This window comes from Oculina patagonica, chromosome 9 (genome assembly GCF_052425735.1).
Source record: "Oculina patagonica isolate OP01 chromosome 9, crgOcupat, whole genome shotgun sequence".
Lineage (NCBI taxonomy): Eukaryota > Metazoa > Cnidaria > Anthozoa > Scleractinia > Oculinidae > Oculina > Oculina patagonica.
In genome coordinates this window covers 27719879-27740071 of record NC_135766.1, presented here as the reverse complement: position 1 = coordinate 27740071, position 20193 = coordinate 27719879, and the positions used below count along the sequence as shown (strand labels likewise).

Genomic DNA, 20193 nt, shown 5'->3' with positions numbered 1-20193 from the left:
AGTGGTTTAGAATTTAATCACGGGGTCACGAAGACAAATGAATTTCAGTGAGATGTTTCAAGTAGTATATAAAATGTTACTGCATTGCGAGTAGGCTTTTCGTACTTAATTTTTGCACTCATTGCTCGAACTTTCAGCGGAATCCGACTTAAAAGTTGACCACTCTTGGTTATTTCCTGACTGTTCTTAAGATAGGATATCTATGGGTAGCAAAGTTGAAAGTAAAATATTTAGGTACATTTTAAAATATTTTATATTCAATTGTTCTGGTATAATTCTTAGTTTCTATCGCTTTCAGATATGGAAAGAGTGTTAGCAAAACAGGAAGAAAAACCTCACGTCTTAAACCAAGCGCAGCTGTCACGAAGAATATACCACGGGTTTCTAGAAAGCGAGGATGGTGATGAACCTGGCGATTCAGGTGGATTGGGAACGAGTACTGGAGGGCTCCACGAAGAAGACCAGTTTTCGTATGGTAATGACCAGTTTCAATATAAGCGAAGGCAGCGCTATTATTTAGGTTTGCTCATCTAACTTAGAACGCAATCTATTTAGTCTTTTTGAATTCCCACGCCAGTTTCTATCGGCTCTGTCCATGTTATCAAAATTATCAAAGGTGCTAGTTGAGCTAGTGCGGTGAAATTAAAAAAGCAAAATTAATTCAAGAATTGCCCAGATCCCGATATAGTCCAGTCAATATAAGCCATTTCGTTGTCTAACCCAAAACAAATTGCAACAAAAATAAAACATGCCTTATTCGACTTTGCATATATTGAGAAATAACATACTAAAAGTCACCGTGAATCGGAGTATTGGAACCTCGTCTTTTTTTGCGATATTTGAACTACAATGAAAGATGAGAAATTTAATTTATGCATAACTAATGTGATTTTTACAAGTAACATTGAAGGGTCCTTATCGACAGAAATAATCAAGCTAGCAAAACCAAACAACGACAAGCCAACAAATCAGTTTACAACAAATGTAGCAGTTATTACTTATCCTATTTATTGCGTGAAATGACATTACTATTTTGCCCTTTTTGGTACCTTAGAGAACGTACTACCAGCGGCCCGATTCTGGCATAGATGCAAGTATAGTAACAACGTTCGCTAATCGGATATTTCATTAAAAAAGCTGAGTTTTCTTCAAGAATCACTGGATGAAATAATGGATTTGATCATATTTGTCCTAAAGACAAATGTGAGACAAATCTAATATCATATTTGTCCTGATCTTGAAGATGACAAATATGTGACAAATGTGTTGACAGATTTGTCCGCGATAAACGCAAGACAAATACTGATTGAATTTGAAGTGATATTTAGCCGATGTACAAATATGAAGCGAACCAGACAAATGTGTTAGAAACTGAGTTCCTGCTTTTTTGAGTTTCTTTTTTTTTTTGCAGTGCAATGGGAAAGAGCTCGAGACTTGGGCATTAAATTTTGCATTGTTTTTGTCTGGTGTAAGCCCCAACAGTGTTGGTCACTTCTTTGGGAGTGGTTTCTATTTGTAATTTCCAAGTTAGATTCCCAAATAAGTCAAATTCTGAGACATTTGAAAAGTCATAAATAAATAACTTCGCATTCTTTGAGAGTGGTTTTCATTTGTAAAACCCAAGTTAGCTTCCTACATGAAGTGTTTATAAGTCTAATTTTGAGACATTTCAAAAGTCATAAATAAATAACTTCTCTGGGAGTGGTTTTCATTTGTAAAACCCAAGTTAGCTTCCCACATAAAGTGTTTATAAGTCTAATTTTGAGACATTTCAAGTCATAAATAAATAACTTCTCTGGGAGTGGTTTTCATTTGTAAAACCCGTGCTTCTGACATATATAAGAAATAAAAAATCCTAAAAAAACTAAAAGAAATGCCATTCTGTTGAATGTAAAATAAACATGATAGAGGACAGTGATCAAATTCATTTCACAATTTTTATTTTTTTTTCAAACAGTTGCCCTGTAAATGGTCTACTAGCTTATACTGTTCATTGAAAGATTATCAGGATTGGTACTTAATGGATTGCCAAATCAAAGCTGTGCTCTCAGAAAAAAATTCAGGGTGCCAGAAGGTTCTTATGTAAGAAATCTTGGGTGCCCAGCTCTTAAAAGCTTTCATGATAGAAAAGTTATACAGGTCCCCCAAAGACAAAAGTAAGCCGCCTAAGGCACCCGGGCCCTGCTAGAGCACAGCCCTGCAAATTCATATAATTATCTCTTGAAACAACAGTATTTACTCATGCTTCATGGTATGATATCTACACCTAACCTGGTGAAAGGATAGATTCTTACTTTCTAAGGTACCAATAATAGTTGTGCAATTCCAGACATCACTTTACAAAAAGTGGAATGAAACTATGGCAATTTAAATTGAGATCAAACTATTGTTCAGTAACTGAGTTAGAATTTTCAATGTGAAATATGCAGTAAACTGTTTCAGTATCCATACACACTCCATTTAAATCAGTGGAAATTTAGAGGGGGTGGGGTCTTGAATGCCAAAATTGTGAAAGGAAAGTACAGTAGAACCCTGGTAACTCGAACTCGGATAACTCGAACAACCCCGCTAACTCGAACTGCCATTTCCCTTGGATTTGACCCCCACTTTTCAGTCATTTTTACTCGGTTAACTCGAACTCGGATAACTCGAAAACCCCGCTAACTCGAACTAAATTTCGTTTCCCTTGAACAAAATTTGGGTCAAATTTACCCCGATAACTCGAATTCTGGTTCTTGCAACTTGGCACGGTTGCCCATTGATTAGAGCAACGAACGGATCACGTATTTTACAACCATTTTCCACTCTTATCATAAGAATGTATGGTCTTGTTAAGAGTTTCTGACAAGTTAAGTTCACTTTGCACTGTACCGTATACTGAAGTGCTGAAAAATCAGTTAACTATCAATTATTAACTTGGCAAATTAAATATGCAATCGACCCCGATAACTCGAAACCCCGGTAACGCGAACTGTTTTACGTTTCCCTTCAGAGTTCGAGTTACCGGGGTTCTACTGTATTTTAAAAGCTTTACTGGAATTTCCAAAGGGTTGTGGAAATTTAGAAGAAAAAAAAACATTCCATTGGAGTGGTATGGATATTTTCTAGAACAACACATTAAAACAATTACGGCATCAGCGAACTCTTGCAAAGACTACCAGCAGTCCTACTTTTTGGTTTGAAATAGAAAACACTCATCTTGTTTGTCTTGAGCGTCTATCTTAAATCAATCTACAGTTACAGTTACTGTTCAGTGTTAATTATAGGCAAACACTGAGCCTTTCAAAGAATGATAAACCCAAACTATTAAAATGTTATCACAAGTACATTTTCCTTTCAAGTGGCAAAACAAAGAGAACATTTTCTCTTTTCCACTTTTGGACAGTTCCAACAAATTTTCTCTGAATCCTTTGGACAGGAATAAAGGAGGCTGGGCCTAATGGTTCGAAGATGTCTTTACACCATATCTCTGTGGTCCCACTCTGATGCATGTATCTCTCAGGATGTTCCTGAAACCACGCAACTCTGGCCATAATGAGAGTTCTCCATTCTCCATTAATTAAAACATTCTGTTTCAAATAGTAGCTCACTACACCAGGCCTCGCATTACATGTGGCTGGATTAATGTTTCCATTTACTCCTACCCAGGGAGCAATGATGTAGGAAGACCGCTCACTTCTTGAGTCGAGCGAGCCATAGCGCTCTCCCAAAAATTCAACTCCTGCATAGCGGTCAAATATAGCTGTTCCATTTTGGAATTCAACTCCTTCAAGAAATGTTGAATATGATTGCAAAAGAAAATTCAGTTCATCATCATCAAGCAAATCTATTCTGTGTGGAGATATGCAAGAAAATAATGCAATGTCAAACCAAAGGTTTCCCTTTGTTACTGGGCCCTCTGATAGGGAAAAGTGCTCTGCGGCAGAACTGACATCATGAATAGGATCCATTACAGAAGTCTTCATTTGACTGAAGACAGTTCCAAGTCGTTCCTTAAATAGACATGGGAATGGAATATCCCTGATGTCTTGGTCCCGTAGAAACTTTCGCATTAATTGAATTTCGACTGCCCTTTGATTGGTCTTAAAGTCTCCAAGGACACCATTAAATCGTTCAAATGAAAAGAGCCAGAAGTTATGCACAGGCCCATAATCTACAACACAGCTGATTAGGTGGGAATGCAGATGCATGTTAGGAGTAACTTCCAACTGTCCATATTTAGTCTCAAATTTCTTGCAGAATTGCATGAGTGATGAATGTGCCAAAGCAAGGGAACGAAACGTTATTATAGGAGAAGTTAATATGCGACAAGCTTTCACAAACAAGAGCCACAGTTTGTAGTCTTCAGATGGAAGATACTTTTTTAAAGCAAACTCAGAGTAAACAACAGTCCACAACTTCCACTGGTCAGATGTAAAGCTAGCAAAATTTGATGCAATCTTGTTTGGGATTCTTCCCATGTTGGATGGTACTTTCATGTTGTCAATCAATTCTTGGATAGACTTGAGATCACTCTGCTTCAAAATTTTATTTGGTAGCCAAACATTTTTCATCAGATGCTTGGCGGTTCCAAGGAATAAATTGTGCATCGGGTCAATTATAGTAAATCTGATGCAATCAAAGTACTCCAATTGCATAAGTTCAGAGTATCTTGTACCATATTTTGATTCCTTACGTTCTCGTCCTTGATACGTGTCCTCAGCAAGTATTTCTTGGGCTTCATTGCGATGCTCTACATTTGTACGTGGCATACAACTGTCAAATCCCCCAAAGTTCATCTTCATGCCAAAATTTTCACCAGGAATGAATTCCTTTTTACATTTTGAGCAGCCTCTTCTGGCACCATGTCCCAAGAAACCACACAATTTTCTTGCTGCAGGGACATCACAGGCTACTAACAAGACAGCAGCAAAAAATCTCTCTGGTATCCTAGGTGAGCCAGAATGACAAACCTCAATTCCATCTTCCCACAGCTCTTTCAGTTCTAAAACAAGGGGAACTAAATAGGGATTGAGACTTGAAGGTTCACTAGGGCCAGGAATAATTCCAACAACAATAATGTTCTCCCTTTTGTATCTCTCTCCACGAGGCAAGTTCATTAAGGCAAGGTAAATGACTTCTACACTGTACGGGGAATGTTTGAACGGCTGAAACCAATCAACGTTCATCATTAAAGCTAGGTTGCGTTGATGGCTCGTAAAGCGTGACCCATCTGGGCCTTTGAAATCTCTCCAGACAGTACCATGGATCACATCACTCAATAAATTCTGTATGCTTGTGCTCTCCCTTTCCCTCCACAGTTCACATCGTGATGAAAAACCAGGACGCTGAAGAAAGAGCTTTAATGTTTCAATAACACTATTGTAACAGTACACCTTTTTTGGGTACAGTTTAAGTTTTCCATCTTGAAGCTTGACCTCCTTTAACAGGACTTCATTGCATGGCTTTCGGTGTGCTCTGTGTTTGTGGTTTGGAAATTCCACGTAGGAGCATTTCTTTGACAGATGCTTGCCACCTACTGTCTCATAAGCAGAGTCATAATTATACAAAGAATGGCACTTTGGACATACAACAAACTTCTGGAAACAATCTTTATGCAGACCAAAGTACTTCTTTAGCATGTATAAGCTTGAAGGGAATGCTGCAGCAAAAAATGTCATCCAGGGTACTCGCTCTGATAGCACAGTAAAAAATGCATGGAAGAATTTCAGAAGCATTTCAATTCCACGGTCAGCAATGTTACAGTATGTCCACCAGTAACAGATGAATAGAAGCAGCCAGTTCATAAGGATGTTCCTGTTAAATGAGTCAGGATCGGTCTCAACTGCTCCAGGAAAGTTTGATTCATCCAGGTCCTCCAAAACATTTTCCTCCAACAAATCATCCCATACCTCTTGACTAGCATTATGAAATGTTTGTTCATGGTATAAACCTTCTTCGAGATCATCTTGTTCCCCAATTGACTTGTGAATAAAAGTTTCATCAAATAACCTCCTGTCTTCATCATCTACATGTAGATTCCCAAAGAAGGACTCTGGAATTCTGTTACTGTCCTCTGCAATAAGTGAGAAATTAAAATTATTGTCTATAGCTGAAATCTGAAGTTACAGTGTATATATATACAGTTGTCAGTTTTATGTGGGTACCTTTAACACATACATTGTAAAACCCCTTAAATTGAGAATGGCCAAGCTTCAGAAATTAAAACACAAAAACTGACATGTATTGAATTTATTATCCAACTCTGCTGCTCAAGTACAACTATCTCATGATATTTGTGCAAAAGATTAAAAACATGGCTACTCTGCATTTCTAAAAAAAATCACGGCGATTAAATTGGCATGAAATCACCATGAATTTGCAATGTGTTTAGCTTGAATCATGAATCACGGTCCTCAAAATAACCAGATCACATGCCACAGTAATTCACGGATCAAGGCCAGTTTAGAGCTGTTTTCACGCATCACACCCTTTTTTACCTGAATCAGGGGTCATGCATAACCACTTTACCACCCTACATTATACCCCTAGCCTTCTTCCCTCTCTGAAACCATTACCATACATGTATACTAGACCCTGTTCAGTAACCCTTTACAAGATTTAACACTGGAAATTCCTACCCTATCCCAGACCTGCTGTTTCAGAACTGTGTCTCTATTTGTGTTTTTAAACCATCTGTCGACAACATTGCTGCAAAGATTTTATTACGGACACCCCAGCATTATGGACAGTTTCGTTGGTCTCAACTAAAACCTCATACATTTTCTCTTAAATTAACCCGCTTAATACAGACACCCCTTAATACTGACAAAGGGCACTTTCACGTGTGGCGAGTGACAAACTCTTATACCGTAGTTATTCGGTTATAAGGCGCACTCGGTTATAAGACGCACCCCAAACTTGGCAACATTGTTATGCTAAGTTTACAAACGGAAAATTCTCCAAAAACACTCGGTTATAAGACGCACAATGAGTGGGAGAGTTGAAAAGATGTAGTGATCAATTTAAGGAGTTTTTTCTTACAAAATTTGAATGTTGTTTATATTCCTTGGCACAATCTTCGAGTAAAAAGCTAACATTTCCTGCTAAAAAATTAAAAAGACGTAAATCCACTTGAGCAAAACATCTTTCCATCGTTCATGCTTCTCAACGACTTGTTCGAGATGTCGAGATCGCGTACTTCGACTAACAAAGTCATCACAATGACTGCAGTAGTACCTCTTTCCTTCCATTTCCAGAAAAGATGCTAAGCATAAAGGAAGGACAATAATTTTAAGTTTTCCCGATGAATATATCGAACACGTTGCTATTTAATCTGCTGTTATCTGTCGAGGGGAAAACAAAATATGCTAATTAGAAAGGCTGCAGCACTCACGTGATGCATCTCGTCCAATCCGGAGCGGCCATTTACATTTGACTGTGTTGTTTAGCATAATCGGCGGGATTTTGAGCGTCACTTTGCTTGTGTTATTTGTGTGAAGTACGGCGTCTTTACTGGTATTTGTGAGGTCTTCACTGAGAATTTCATCGGCTATTGTATAACTTGAGCTTAATATGTCTGGAAGAAGCAGATCGTGCAATCCTTCCTCGTCCGAATCTCCTCTCTCGAGGAATCAACATCTCACGTAAGTTTCATTGGCGATGTGCTATAATTTTTGAACGGCCACGGTGTTAGATGTCTCGCTGAATTGATCTTTCATTTTGCTATTTAGACAACTTCAGGAGCAACTCCGATTGTTCCTCGAGGACAAAATCGTCCAGGGATTTCTGTAGAGAGATCTCGATTCTGCATTCGTCGTGATTCACTGCCAGACAGTCTGAGTGAACCTGAAGATACTTCTCCAACGTATCCGCGAGTCGCCCAAAGGGATCGCGATCGTTTACCTTCAGTTGTGTCCTGTACACCATCTTCATCAGCCTCATCCAGCGGCCGATCAACGCCAGTCAGCACGCCGCTGCCTCATGTCAACGCTAGAATGAATTGTTGCGACCACGAGAGGCAGTTCGTAGCGGTACAAAGATCACTTGCAGCTCTTACTGAAAAAATTGACAACTTGCAAGGCTTGTCAATCGCTGCTGTGTCTCAAAGGAGCAGAGTGGAAAATCTTCCACGAGATATGGTGGTGAGTATAAGGTTTTTGTTTCTGATATCATGTACCATGACAATAGGCGGCCTTTTTGCTTGCTCTTGAAAGCACATTTTAAATTAAGCAGGGGGTGGGGGTTGGTAGAAAGTAAGGCCCGAGGCTTTTCCGTCCAGGGATCAAGTTCTAGTTGAGCGACACTACTTTTCGTCGTAGAGAACCTCTGTATGTCATGTTGCTTAGCAACATGATATACAGAGGTATTTTGTCTAAACAAAACAACTCTGCTTCCTTATAATTTTTTTTGGATACAAAAGGCTGCTTTATTTACAGTCACACCGAATGTTTGATGGGAACTTTGCAATGTTGTGGTGCAATGTTCCAATATTAATTGACAGTTTGCTCATCGCAACTTTCAACTTTCAAATTTGCTTGAGCAAGTTGCCAAGTTCAGGTTTTCATTTTTTTTCTGTATGGAACATGATAATTCCACCTCTGTTTCAAAGAAGGATGAAATAATTGCCCTATGGTCGGCTGCTTATTGACAGACTGTGAGAAATTGAAATCGCCAAACTTGGAATTGCACTTAGAAATTTAAATTTGCTCCCCAAGTTACGGCTTACGTTTGTAATTTTAAAGCATAATTCCTAGCTGAGCAATGAAACTAAGCCTGTCGCTTATTTCTCGCATTCTGTTCAATGATGAACATTCAAATAAGGGGTAATTATTTTCTGTTTCTTTGAAACAAAGGTGGTGTAACTTGGTTTCATTTGGCAAAATGAAAGCCAGAACTTTGCAACTTGCTTGCGCAAATTTGAATTGAAAGTTGTATGTTGCGACAAGGTAATTGTCAATCACTATTGGAACATTGTGCCGCAACATTGCAAAGTTCCCATCAAAAGAACATCCGGTTTGACTGTAATTTAAACCAGGAGCTGGCCATGCCCATCACAAATTCTACTAAAAATAATGAGCTGCAAATTTATAAGTCTGCCATTTTTGTCCACACAGTACTCAAAATAGTACAAAAAACCTAAGTTTCAGTGGCATCTAACTCTTTTCTTTCTCAGTTTCTTATGAACTTCTGTGTATTTTACATAGGCATGTGTCCACAAAGTTGTTGCAAAATTAAAGGAAAAAGACCCACCGATTGAGTGGACCTTAGATCCTGGTAACAGGTATGGTAAAATAGTAATGCCAATAATAATACTTGAATTATTAAAATTTTTGCTGACAAGGCCACTTGACAAAAGGAAAGTAAAACTTAAAAAAGATAACACATCACTCTTTAATTATGCAATGGAAGGGGCCTGGGGGGGCCACCTTACCTTTGGCATAAAAAGTCGACTCTGAGAAAAATCATTTTCGAGGGTGTGTATTTTTCCCCACTTACTTGAAGGTCTGGATCAGCCACTGTTATGAACTAAGCAGTTTAAAACCAAACACAGCTACAGATCCCAGAAAACTAAAATGTAGTTCATGCTAAAACTTGTTGGAGTCTTGTAACTGGTGAGGACTTTGGAGTCTGCTTCTGACATTCTTATATTGAGCACAGTTCATTCATTGATTTTCAGTTTTAATGATGAAACTAACAGTGAAGTGAGTGAAGCAATAGAGAGAGGAGTGAGGGCTACTTCAGCATTCAAAGAAGCTAATCCTGTTATCTTAGAACGTAAGTACAGTTCCACTTTTTTCTCAGTAAAACTGTGATATTTTGTGATTCTGTGTGTGTAAAAGTTGCCTTAAAGTCCCTGAAAACTTGTGAGAGGAAAAAACAAGAAAATATTCCATTTTATTGAAGATGAGTTTCCAGAAAAGGAACACTTATCTAAGAAACACCTTTTAAGTTGTAGTTAAAGGGACTACTGTACATCACAGATTTTACCAGATTTTTGGACCGCCAAAATTTATATTCATGTCGCATGAAACCTAAAAATAATACAGTCGACTCCCGATAGCTCGAACCCTCGCTAACTCGAACCTCGCGCTAACTTGAACCAAAATCGTTTTCCCCTGGATTTCCGTTATACATTTACTGTAATTTTATTCTTGGTAACTTTTTTGGAGCACTGAAACTGTTAGCAAGCATTACTGGTTGCTGATGGCTCGGATGGAAACGGATTGCAATTTAAAAATGTTAGGCTAACAATTTCAAATTGTTTCTGCACGTCTTCAAAAATCGATATTGATAGCCGTAGCTAAGTTTATATCTTCCATTAGATTTTCAAAGATATTGTTTTTTATAGATTAAGTTGCCTTCCACTAATTTCAGAACAGTTAAGACCAGAAATTTACTCAATGTCCGTGACATACATGTACATGTAGTCCCTTTAAAAAAATCAGGTTAAAAAATGTATTTTATTCGATCTGTGCAAAAAGTGTAGTTTTTCTGTGCTCAACGATTGTGGTTGATACTGTAGATGCATGTATTGACCTGAAAAATTTATTTAAAAACTACATGATACATGTTCTGCATGGCCAAGGCAATGACTAATGTTCTCACACACCACTGGTAGGCCGACCGCCAGGTAGCCATGCCAGGCCGACCGCCACCTGACCTTTATTACAAACTCAACAAAACCATACATGTACATCCTGTATCACAGGGAAAAATTGCACAATGGCAAAGCTAACAAAAAATACTGCACAAACTAAAAATCTTAGGGCAAGTGGGTGGGAAAAGGTCAGCAATGGCGGACGCAACAAAAACAACTGCCCGCCAAAAGTCACATGACCCTTTCCCAGGTCCCAGCGGTGTGTGAGAAAAACAATTTCCACTTATTTTGTTTCACTCAGCCAGTGGAAAATAACACTTATACATGTATAAACCTACATGTACATGTACATATACTTTGGAGGGAGAAGGAAATGGAGGGGGGCGGTAAATGGACAATACATACTGGAACAAGTCACATGTAGCATAGCCTTAAAATCCCTCTAAATTTCTCTGTAACAGGTGCAATAAAGACATATTTCAAAACTCTAAAGGCAAAACAGAAGCGAGTCGCAACCCGTGTACGGGTGCAGGGAGTCTTAACAGATAAACAAAATGAAAGTGTTTTCATTGCAAGGAGAAATCAAAGAGGACATAATGTAAGTGAATGAACTATTTGTTACACTGTACATTCCACCCAAAGTTTGAGCAATAGGTGCAAAAAATGTATATGAAAAATTTGTTTTTTATACCATTTAAAACATGTCACTGTTGTTTATTTCTCTAATGCATTAATGCATCTTGGTAACAAGTCAGTTAAAAAGTTGTAAGTGTTTTAGGTAGTAGATAGAATATGAGCAGGAAATCTGTATGGGCGTTTACAATGGCGAGCCGATAGGCGAGCCATTGTAAACGGCCATACAGATCGGATGCGAATATTTTATTCTACTTGTGAAATGAAAACAATAAATTGAATGCAAAGTATTGTTATGCGAATCAGTACAGATCTGTATCAAAAGTTAATTAAAAATACTTAGCAGCTGAGCAGGAGTTTGTATCAAAAGTTAATTCTATTGTTTCATTTGTATTGGGGTTTAAAGTTATGTATGTGATCTGAATATGGTACTGGGATTGGTTTGCACCTGCATGAATATTTAATGATTTTTACAATTAACCTTAAAAGACTCTGTGTCAATTGTAATGCATTGTGTGCCTCGGCCATGGTTTCAAAGGCTATGAAATTTCCAAATTGTTGAGTTGTCGATTATTTCATCCTTCTTATATTGCATTGAATGGAAATATTAATATTCTTCAGCGACAGGATCAAAACAACAAACTCTCGCAATGCATACCGGTCGACATGGAGTCTTAAAAAATAAATTGGTTTTAAATTGATGACATTTTTGTAATTTATTCTTGCAGAAACTCAAGGCTCGCAAAGAAGCCCTCAGGCAGTGCTCGTATTCAGAAGAGAAAAAAACCAAACTTCAGGAAGTCCTGACTATTGACTATATGTCGCCAGAGGATAGTGTATATGAAGACAATTCCGAGGAAGAGTCAACACCCAAGCTTGTAAAGCTTGTCAAGCGCAAGTTTGGGTGGAGATCTGACGAATTGACCCGTGAACTTCAGAGCTTAGACCGCAAGGCACATAGGGCCAGAAGTGAAAGAGCAAAGAGGATGATGATACAGAGAGAGCAGGGGGGTGTTATTCCCGATAGTGAACGTTCCTTTCCGAAGGGTGCCCCAGCCTGGGCTCTAACTCTTGTACCAGAGAGAGGAGTATAAAATTAATAATATCAATAGTTATTTATTTTTATCACATGACCAAACATGTTTTTTGACCAGATGTCTTGTCGGTTACATGTACATTTAAGTTTTGGAACTTCATGATTATCACATAAAAATCATCATATTTGGTATACACATACAACTGTATTGACATGTTGTGTCATTTGACATTCAAGTAATCTTATACATGATTGTTTGTTAGGAATTTTCCCAGTTATAAATATATTTAGTCAACAGACATGCTTGGAACATATTTGAATTTCTTTTTATTTGATTTTAGACAGAACTGTTTTGGTCATGTGATAGAACAACTAATAACGTTAAACAAAAAATCAATATAATGACTTGCAACCGTAGGGACATGCATTAGTTGAAAATGGTTAAGAGAGTGCCCAAGTGAGTTTTTTTAAATGGTGATTGTCTTCTTGTTATTCTAAGAGACCACAAATCATGTAGGTTTTTGTTAGGGTTTCATCAAACAAGGCAGGTGTGTTTCCATTCACATACAGAATTTTAGAATACTGAATGCTTAGTTTTTATTACCGATACTTTTTTATTTACCGGTAACGCTTATTGATATCGAACCTCAAGTCTATACATGTTAGTCTTTGTTAGCTGCCAATATTTTATTATCTTCAATTGTTGAAGAATGGCTGTCTGAGGTATATAGAATTCAAATTCTTTAGGTTTAACATTGATATTTCTGAATTTTGAACTAGACTTAGGTCAGATTTATGCCTCTTCTCTTCTCCCTCTTATTTTTTTTTCAAAAAGAGATCTGTGCAGTTTTAAATTGTGCTGTGAGTCATTTTTAACTTGAGAACTTGTTTCCCTTTTGAAATTTAGTTTGCATATAATTTATAAAGGTATATGAACTTAATATATAAAGTAACAAAATGGTTTTATTTGTACAGAAAATAGAGAATTGTAAAATAAAACAGTTTTCAACTGTATATCTTTGTGTGATAATTTCTTCAGAACTGGCAAGAGATTTAGGGCTGGGTCAACCAAGATTAGTTTGAATCCAATTTTAAAGAAAAAACATGAAATATATAAAATTTTACATTTCAAGAATACTTTACATGTATCTAGAGCAAGCTAAACTCAAGTATTCTTGCAGCGGAATTATGTTGCTTAAGCCATTTCAGGCACAGTAGCAGAAGGAAACGTGGGTTTCAGATATCCCAGACAAAGATGATATTTGCTTTAAATTTGTCCTTACAAATGTTATCTTTGGTTACATTTGTCTGCATTTGAGCGGGACAAAACGTAATATTTGACTCATATTTGCACCACATTTGTCCATATTTATCTCCAAGAGCGAATGCATCATTATCCTATTTGTCTTAGGACAAATGTCATATTTGTCTCCTAGTCAAATATGGACAAATGTGACAAATGTCATATTTGAACCATATTTAGACTACATTTGTACTATGTCAAATCTGTTTTTTCGCCCAGTGTTAATTAAAGATACTGAAAACTGATAAAGTATAATTATACCTTTTTGACGAAAGAATAAACGCTGGTCAAAAAAGTTACCGTCTGATAACAGAATTGCGACAAACGATTATGGCGGTAGTCTTGGATGAAACCCTTAACATAATCTGTCAGAAAACATAATGCGTGAATTTGCTCCCCCAAAACCCTTTCTGCTTATTGGAAGCTGCCTATAATTCCAAGAATCAACACTGATTGATCTTTGCAAAAGTCCCCCGAGTGACTGAACCGTCACAGACGCCGGGGACACAACCCCGGCGTAACTATGGGCACGCCTCCATCTCTGCACTTAATTCTTTAACAAAAGGATGAACAAATTCTTTCAAGAGTAGCAGAATGATTTTGGACAAAAGAAAAAGGGTTAAAACATTTGTAAAAAGTTTGGTAACAACCTGCAAATGACTTCAAATTATTTATAAACATGAATTCAAAATTGATTTAAACCACAGTGACAAGTTTGGTATCACTCTATATCCACTCTACATTAGCTTTTGTATACAGCCACGTCAAATGAGTCAAATGCTATACAGTTTTGTACGCCAATTAGTCCAGTCAAATTAGTATTGCACCCAAAACAAATTGCAACAAAAATTAAAAATGCTGTTCTTGACTTAAATTTGGTGTAGAATACGCTGCTGAAAGTCACCGTAAATCTAAGCATTGGAACCTTGTATTTTTTATGACTTTCAAACCATTGGCGAAATTCCCAAATTGGCTGGTATGTAATATGGCGGAACCAAATAAAACAAAGTTCTAGCGTCTGTAATTCCACGAATAATAAAGACAGTTAAACCAAAATTGATATAACAACTGATTGATTCATTACCAATATGCCATAATATAGTAACACAAATGTTTTCATGTGTGACGTAATGATGGCGTCACAGATTTAAATGCAGAGGTAGTTGCGCGACGAACCTTATCTTGTTTTACATTTTGGAAAGGAAATCTTTCTTTATAACATACACTCTTTCCCGAGTGAATCTAACATCATGCATCGCTTATCCCACATCTGACCCTTATTTCTGAAACATATGTAAAGTAACGACTGGAAATAACGTCATACATACAGTGACCTAGTTGCTCATGGCATGAGTAAGGTATGGCTTATGTCCTGCCGAGAATAAAGCTAGAGTTTGGCCGTCGGAGTTTTTCGTTTTTAGGAGCGTCAGTTTTTAATTGTTTACCGTCGGACATGAAAAATTGAACTCTAGACTTCTTTTTAAACAAAAGTTATAGAACATTTTTATTTGTAATTTTTATTCATAAGTTTTTATTTGTTTTTAACCGTTGTCTTTTTAACATTTCTAGACTTTTTTTAAACTTTGTAAGTCATCTTTTTAAATTTTAATATCTTACAGGACCCCTAAGATAACAGTACTCCAAAGTACAGATGGGTTAATCCTGTTAAAATATTTGCTTTTTTTTAAAAAAAGTATTTTAAAACAGCGAGAAAAAGGCGTGTCTGTTGATGCTTTCCACCGCAGTGTTTAAACAAATGTGACGATTGGCGTACAAAACTGTATAGCATTTGACGTGGCTGTATACAAATGCTAATATTGAGTAGATAGAGTGATACCATACTTGTCACTGGCTGCCTGCCCTTTTAAACTCTTCAGTTATTTCAGGCCACCAGACCCTTAATTATTTATTAATACCATATATATATCTTTTCCTTTTGTAAATATTTAGGGTGAATAAAGTTGTTGTTGTTGTTGTTTGAATTCATGTTTATCAAGTCATTTGCAGGTTGTTACCAAACCTTTTACAAATGTTTTAACCCTTTTTTCTTTTGTCCAAAATCATTCTGCTACTCTTGAGAGAATTTGTTCATCCTTTTGTTAAAGAATTAAGTGCAGAGATGGAGGCGTGCCCATAGTTACGCCGGGGTTGTGTCCCCGGCGTCTGTGACGGCTCAGTCACTCGGGGGACTTTTGCAAAGATCAATCAGTGTTGATTCTTGGAATTATAGGCAGCTTCCAATAAGCAGAAAGGGTTTTGGGGGAGCAAATTCACGCATTACGTTTTCTGACAGATTATGTTAAGGGTTTCATCCAAGACTACCGCCATAATCGTTTGTCGCAATTCTAGTTATCAGACGGTAACTTTTTTGACCAGCGTTTATTCTTTCGTCAAAAAGGTATAATTATACTTTATCAGTTTTCAGTATCTTTAATTCTTGAAGAAAACTCAGCTTTTTTAATGAAATATCCGATTAGCGAACGTTGTTACTATACTTGCATCTATGCCAGAATCGGGCCGCTGGTAGTACGTTCTCTAAGGTACCAAAAAGGGCAAAATAGTAATGTCATTTCACGCAATAAATAGGATAAGTAATAACTGCTACATTTGTTGTAAACTGATTTGTTGGCTTGTCGTTGTTTGGTTTTGCTAGCTTGATTATTTCTGTCGATAAGGACCCTTCAATGTTACTTGTAAAATTCACATTAGTTATGCATAAATTAAATTTCTCATTTTTCATTGTAGTTCAAATATCGCAAAAAAAGACGAGGTTCCAATACTCCGATTCACGGTGACTTTTAGTATGTTATTCCTCAATATATGCAAAGTCGAATAAGGCATGTTTTATTTTTGTTGCAATTTGTTTTGGGTGTAATACTAAGTTGACTGGACTAATAGATTGCAGCATTTCTACGTGGAACAAGCAGTTTTAAATTAAAATACACTACTTACTTGCTGTTTATTTTAGGCCAATCGGTTAAACGTTGTTTTGTCGCCCGCTGAAGGGTAATTCCCCTCATGTGGAAGGGGATTTTATTTCCTAAGCCGGAAGTAGTTGTACATTTCGAAACAGAATCACTTGAGAATTGCTATCAGTGCTTCATTAGATATAGCCTATAAACATCCCAAATCAACCGTGTTACTAGGGAAAACCAGATTGTTTATAGGTAAATATATCTATCTTGACACATGTCAACAGACACTGGCACACCGAAATTTTGGCCAACAAGTCCTGCATACGTCCGTTACACCTGGTTCCGGCAATCGGCAAAATCTTCTAATACTGAGACAACAACAAAATGAGGCCCTGATGTTAACTGATAACAGGGAAATGCACTGTTATATTGAATAAGTATCAACTGAAAACCGTGGTTTCCTACATATCCTCATTCGTCCCTAAAGAGAATCCAAGCTGTGTAACGTATTGGGAACAAACATGACATTTAGCACGTGGGTTTCCTGTTTTCCTCCAGAATAACGGGAAGTATTTTAGAGGCCCCGTCACGGATGGCATAACTTAAAACATTTGGCCCAAATATTTCACGTTTTTCGTTCGTTATGTGTCTCATTCTTCCCTAATCTTAAACCTTCTTGTTCCAATTTGGTTTATTACTTAGGTATTGGAGCTTATTTCTCTGTAGCTTCCTTCGATGTGAAGGAAACTACAGCTTGAGAATCATTCAGTCACATTATGTACATGGATGACTGACTCGTTCCAGGAATAGTTTATTGCAGTTTTCACATGCAAACCAACTAACGATTGCGGCGTTTTCGCTGCCCGTCAATTATAACCTTGAAAAACAAAAACAAACAAAATGGATCGAAACCTACTAATCATAGTCGACTGCTGTGACCTTTTGACCCAGTTGAAGTGAACGTCTGTTTCCCGAGAGGTCCGCTAAGATCCCCCGCTAAGATGACCGACGGCAGCAAAAAGCGTAAACCGTTGGTTGAGGTTTGAATTTCAGTGTTCGCATGTTTATAGTGAAAACTGCAATAATGTGGGCTTTTGATTAACAGAGAATGACAATGAAGAGGAGGAGGAAGAAGACGAAGAACAAGACGAAGATATCGAAGAAGATGGAGAGAACTTCGATGTTAGTCACTTTATTGACGAAGATGACACAGTGGAAGAAAACGATGACATTGGTTTAACAGCGGAATTGTCATCTGCAGCCAGTAAGAAGATACAAGAAGAAGAGGACCCCGAAGAGATAGAAGAGAAATTCAAAAGGCTTGAGGAAGTATTCAGTTGTCTGCCACCTGTCCTCATCAAGAGAATTCTACTCCGGGATGACGTACGTGGAGACATCGACAAAGCAAGTGAGAAGTTACAGGAATTTCAAGATATGGAAAATCCACTGGATATATTCAAAACTCCAGTGGCAGCCAAGCCTTCTACAGTGAAACCGAAAGGAAGAATTGATGTTTCTCAAGTGGACGGTCCCAGCAACCAGGCAGGGGATTGGAGAGGAGAGCAAAAAAGGTCCAGAGGAGCTGAGCCGAAGAATGTTCGAAGCGGGAGGAACGAAAGAGGCTCTGAAAATGAAAATGCAATGCATAGGGAACAAGGAGAGTTCAAAGAAGCACGCGATTTTAGGAGAGACAGTTTTGATAATAACAATATGGAACAAAGGGGAGGATACCAAGCTTATCGAGGCCAAAATACAAGGCAAAGTGGAGGTGTCAGGGGAAGGCCAAGAGAAGGACCGAGGGGAGGTCCCAGAGGTGGCTTTGTACAGGGTCACGGTGATTACCAAGGATTCAGAGACAATGGTATGGGAATGCCAGTTCCATTAATGCCTCAGGAATGGGGTTTTGGTGCTGACAACACTTTTCAGCCTCAAAGAGGGCATGGAAACTGGAGTGGTCGAGGACAAAAACCAAAGCCAAAGCCGAAGAACAAGAGTCGGGGCTACAGAGGACGTGGTAACAATGTCCAGAGACAAGAATACCAAACTCCTGGAGGGTTCAATGAAGGAGACCAGTTTTCACATGATCAATCTCAATTCACCCAAAGGCAGCGCTATTCTGAGAGAGGTAGAGGCCAACAGAGGCAAGGAAGAAGGAGGACACGTGGAAGCAATGCACCTAGAGGAAACGTCGAAGAGCAACCTCGGTTTGAACGTAATAAATTACGTGTTTGTGGGCTGAGTGAGTCGACGCCTGTTGACGCTGTGGCAAACTTCATCGAAGCAATGAGTGGCGAAGACGTACAGGATGTACAAAAGCTACGAAATGGCAGCGCCCTGGTCACAATGGTCAATGACATAACAGGCAAGTCAATTTGTGGTATGATTCTTATATACTCTTTGTGTTGTCTTTAAAGTATCGTTTCCGCATACAGTTCATATTTACGTTATGTTATCTCTCTTGTGGCAATCCTGTCCTCCGAGTCCGCGTTATCTTTATACAGCAGACCACTGGTTAAAGAGAACGTGGGCTTTGAAAACGAGATTGCTCTAGTGCCGTTACCTTTGAAGCATAGCATCAAAACAGTGGTCAGAATGTTACTAGATGACATCTAAACATAGTCTTCGTGAGCTCAATTGCGTTCAATAATAGTCGTATTCATCGCTATATCGATCCGATTTAAAATCAAGTCTAGTCTAACTAACTAAAGTTTGTATTTTTGTCTAATGCAAATTGGCTTGGTTTTCGAAAGAAAAAGCGATATGAATTTCTACTTTTTTCGGTCAAATTATTGCTTGGTGGAATCTACACAGGATCCTGATGTGAACATGGTGAAAATAGTCGAGACCGTCTCTTTTTTTTACCGAATTCTAGCCGTCTGAAAGAAAAGCAGTTTCTCTGTCTCTTGTGTTGTTGCTTTGTTAAAGCCAAAATTTGAGCGAGGATTTAGGTGGGGTTAGAAACTTTCAGTTGGTAGAATCCCGTTCTGTTTGTTTGGTTCCGGGGATGACGTTCTTGTTTTGACGTTACGAGTCCATATGCCCCAGGTCCCCACTTCACGCGATTTGTGACCCAACCGGAAGTGAAATTTTAGTCTTTTGATCAGGAAAAACGGGTGAAGAGAAAACACTTTTTAACGATTGTTATTAAATTATTTAGATTTCAGCAAAATCAAGACCGAAGGCGAAAGAAGAGACTTGGATTCTGCTAAAGTTTCCATCGAACAAGTCCCTGTTTGTAGAAGCATTCTTGTCAGCGGTCTTTCGGATAACACTACCCATGATTCCATTAAAATGCACTTTGAAAGCCGAAAAAACAATGGGGGTCCTGTGGAAAAGGTACACGTTGTACCCAAAAGTGGGCAAGCTGTGGTTGTGTTTCAAAATCCAAGAGGTTGGTAAACTCATTTGTAAGTACGGTTATAGCAGTCTGTTTTCTGTAGACAAAGATGTAGACTCTCGTAAGTTTAAACTAATACGTAAGCTCTAGCGATAAGAAAAACTAAATCAAGAAAGAATACAAGCGTTCTAAATACATGTAAAGCTACAGTTTGAGCCGTGGGCAAAAGATGGTTTTCGGATTTTTTAGTGGTTGCACCGCTAATTAGTGTTTTAACCAAAAGAGGTCCTTATCCTCTCATGGTTTAAACATACTTTGTTGGGTATCCTTGATTTTTTTTCTCATGCGGTAAAGAGAAATTAAATGTTTACTACTCTTGGTTATTAAATG

The 20193-nt window shown here is 37.9% G+C and overlaps 3 protein-coding genes across 3 annotated transcripts; 2 read left to right on the top strand and 1 right to left on the bottom strand.

Moving 5' to 3' along the window:
• Positions 1–300: 300 nt before the first annotated feature.
• LOC144665084 (uncharacterized) lies at positions 301–19865 on the top strand. Its single transcript, XM_078526260.1, has 3 exons — positions 301–475; positions 17572–18828; positions 19624–19865. Exons 1-3 carry the CDS (start codon positions 301–303, stop codon positions 19863–19865), a joined length of 1674 nt encoding a protein of 557 aa, XP_078382386.1.
• On the bottom strand, positions 1163–6843 carry LOC144664659 (uncharacterized). Its single transcript, XM_078525834.1, has one exon. It carries the CDS (start codon positions 5784–5786, stop codon positions 3318–3320), a length of 2469 nt encoding a protein of 822 aa, XP_078381960.1. The 5' UTR covers positions 5787–6843; the 3' UTR covers positions 1163–3317.
• Positions 7556–13310, top strand: LOC144664792 (uncharacterized). Its single transcript, XM_078526008.1, has 5 exons — positions 7556–8123; positions 9186–9262; positions 9659–9756; positions 11041–11177; positions 11941–13310. Exons 1-5 carry the CDS (start codon positions 7977–7979, stop codon positions 12304–12306), a joined length of 825 nt encoding a protein of 274 aa, XP_078382134.1. The 5' UTR covers positions 7556–7976; the 3' UTR covers positions 12307–13310.
• Positions 19866–20193: the final 328 nt, after the last annotated feature.

Coding starts and splice junctions, on each gene's coding strand:
- LOC144665084 (XM_078526260.1), top strand. CDS start 301: ATGGAAAGAGTGTTAGCAAAACAGGAAGAAAAACCTCACGTCTTAAAC. Junction 476..17,571: donor AGAAGACCAGTTTTCGTATG/GTAATGACCAGT, acceptor TTTGATTAACAG/AGAATGACAATGAAGAGGAG. Junction 18,829..19,623: donor AATGGTCAATGACATAACAG/GCAAGTCAATTT, acceptor TAAATTATTTAG/ATTTCAGCAAAATCAAGACC.
- LOC144664659 (XM_078525834.1), bottom strand. CDS start 5,786: ATGAACTGGCTGCTTCTATTCATCTGTTACTGGTGGACATACTGTAAC.
- LOC144664792 (XM_078526008.1), top strand. CDS start 7,977: ATGAATTGTTGCGACCACGAGAGGCAGTTCGTAGCGGTACAAAGATCA. Junction 9,263..9,658: donor ACCTTAGATCCTGGTAACAG/GTATGGTAAAAT, acceptor ATTGATTTTCAG/TTTTAATGATGAAACTAACA. Junction 9,757..11,040: donor TAATCCTGTTATCTTAGAAC/GTAAGTACAGTT, acceptor TCTCTGTAACAG/GTGCAATAAAGACATATTTC.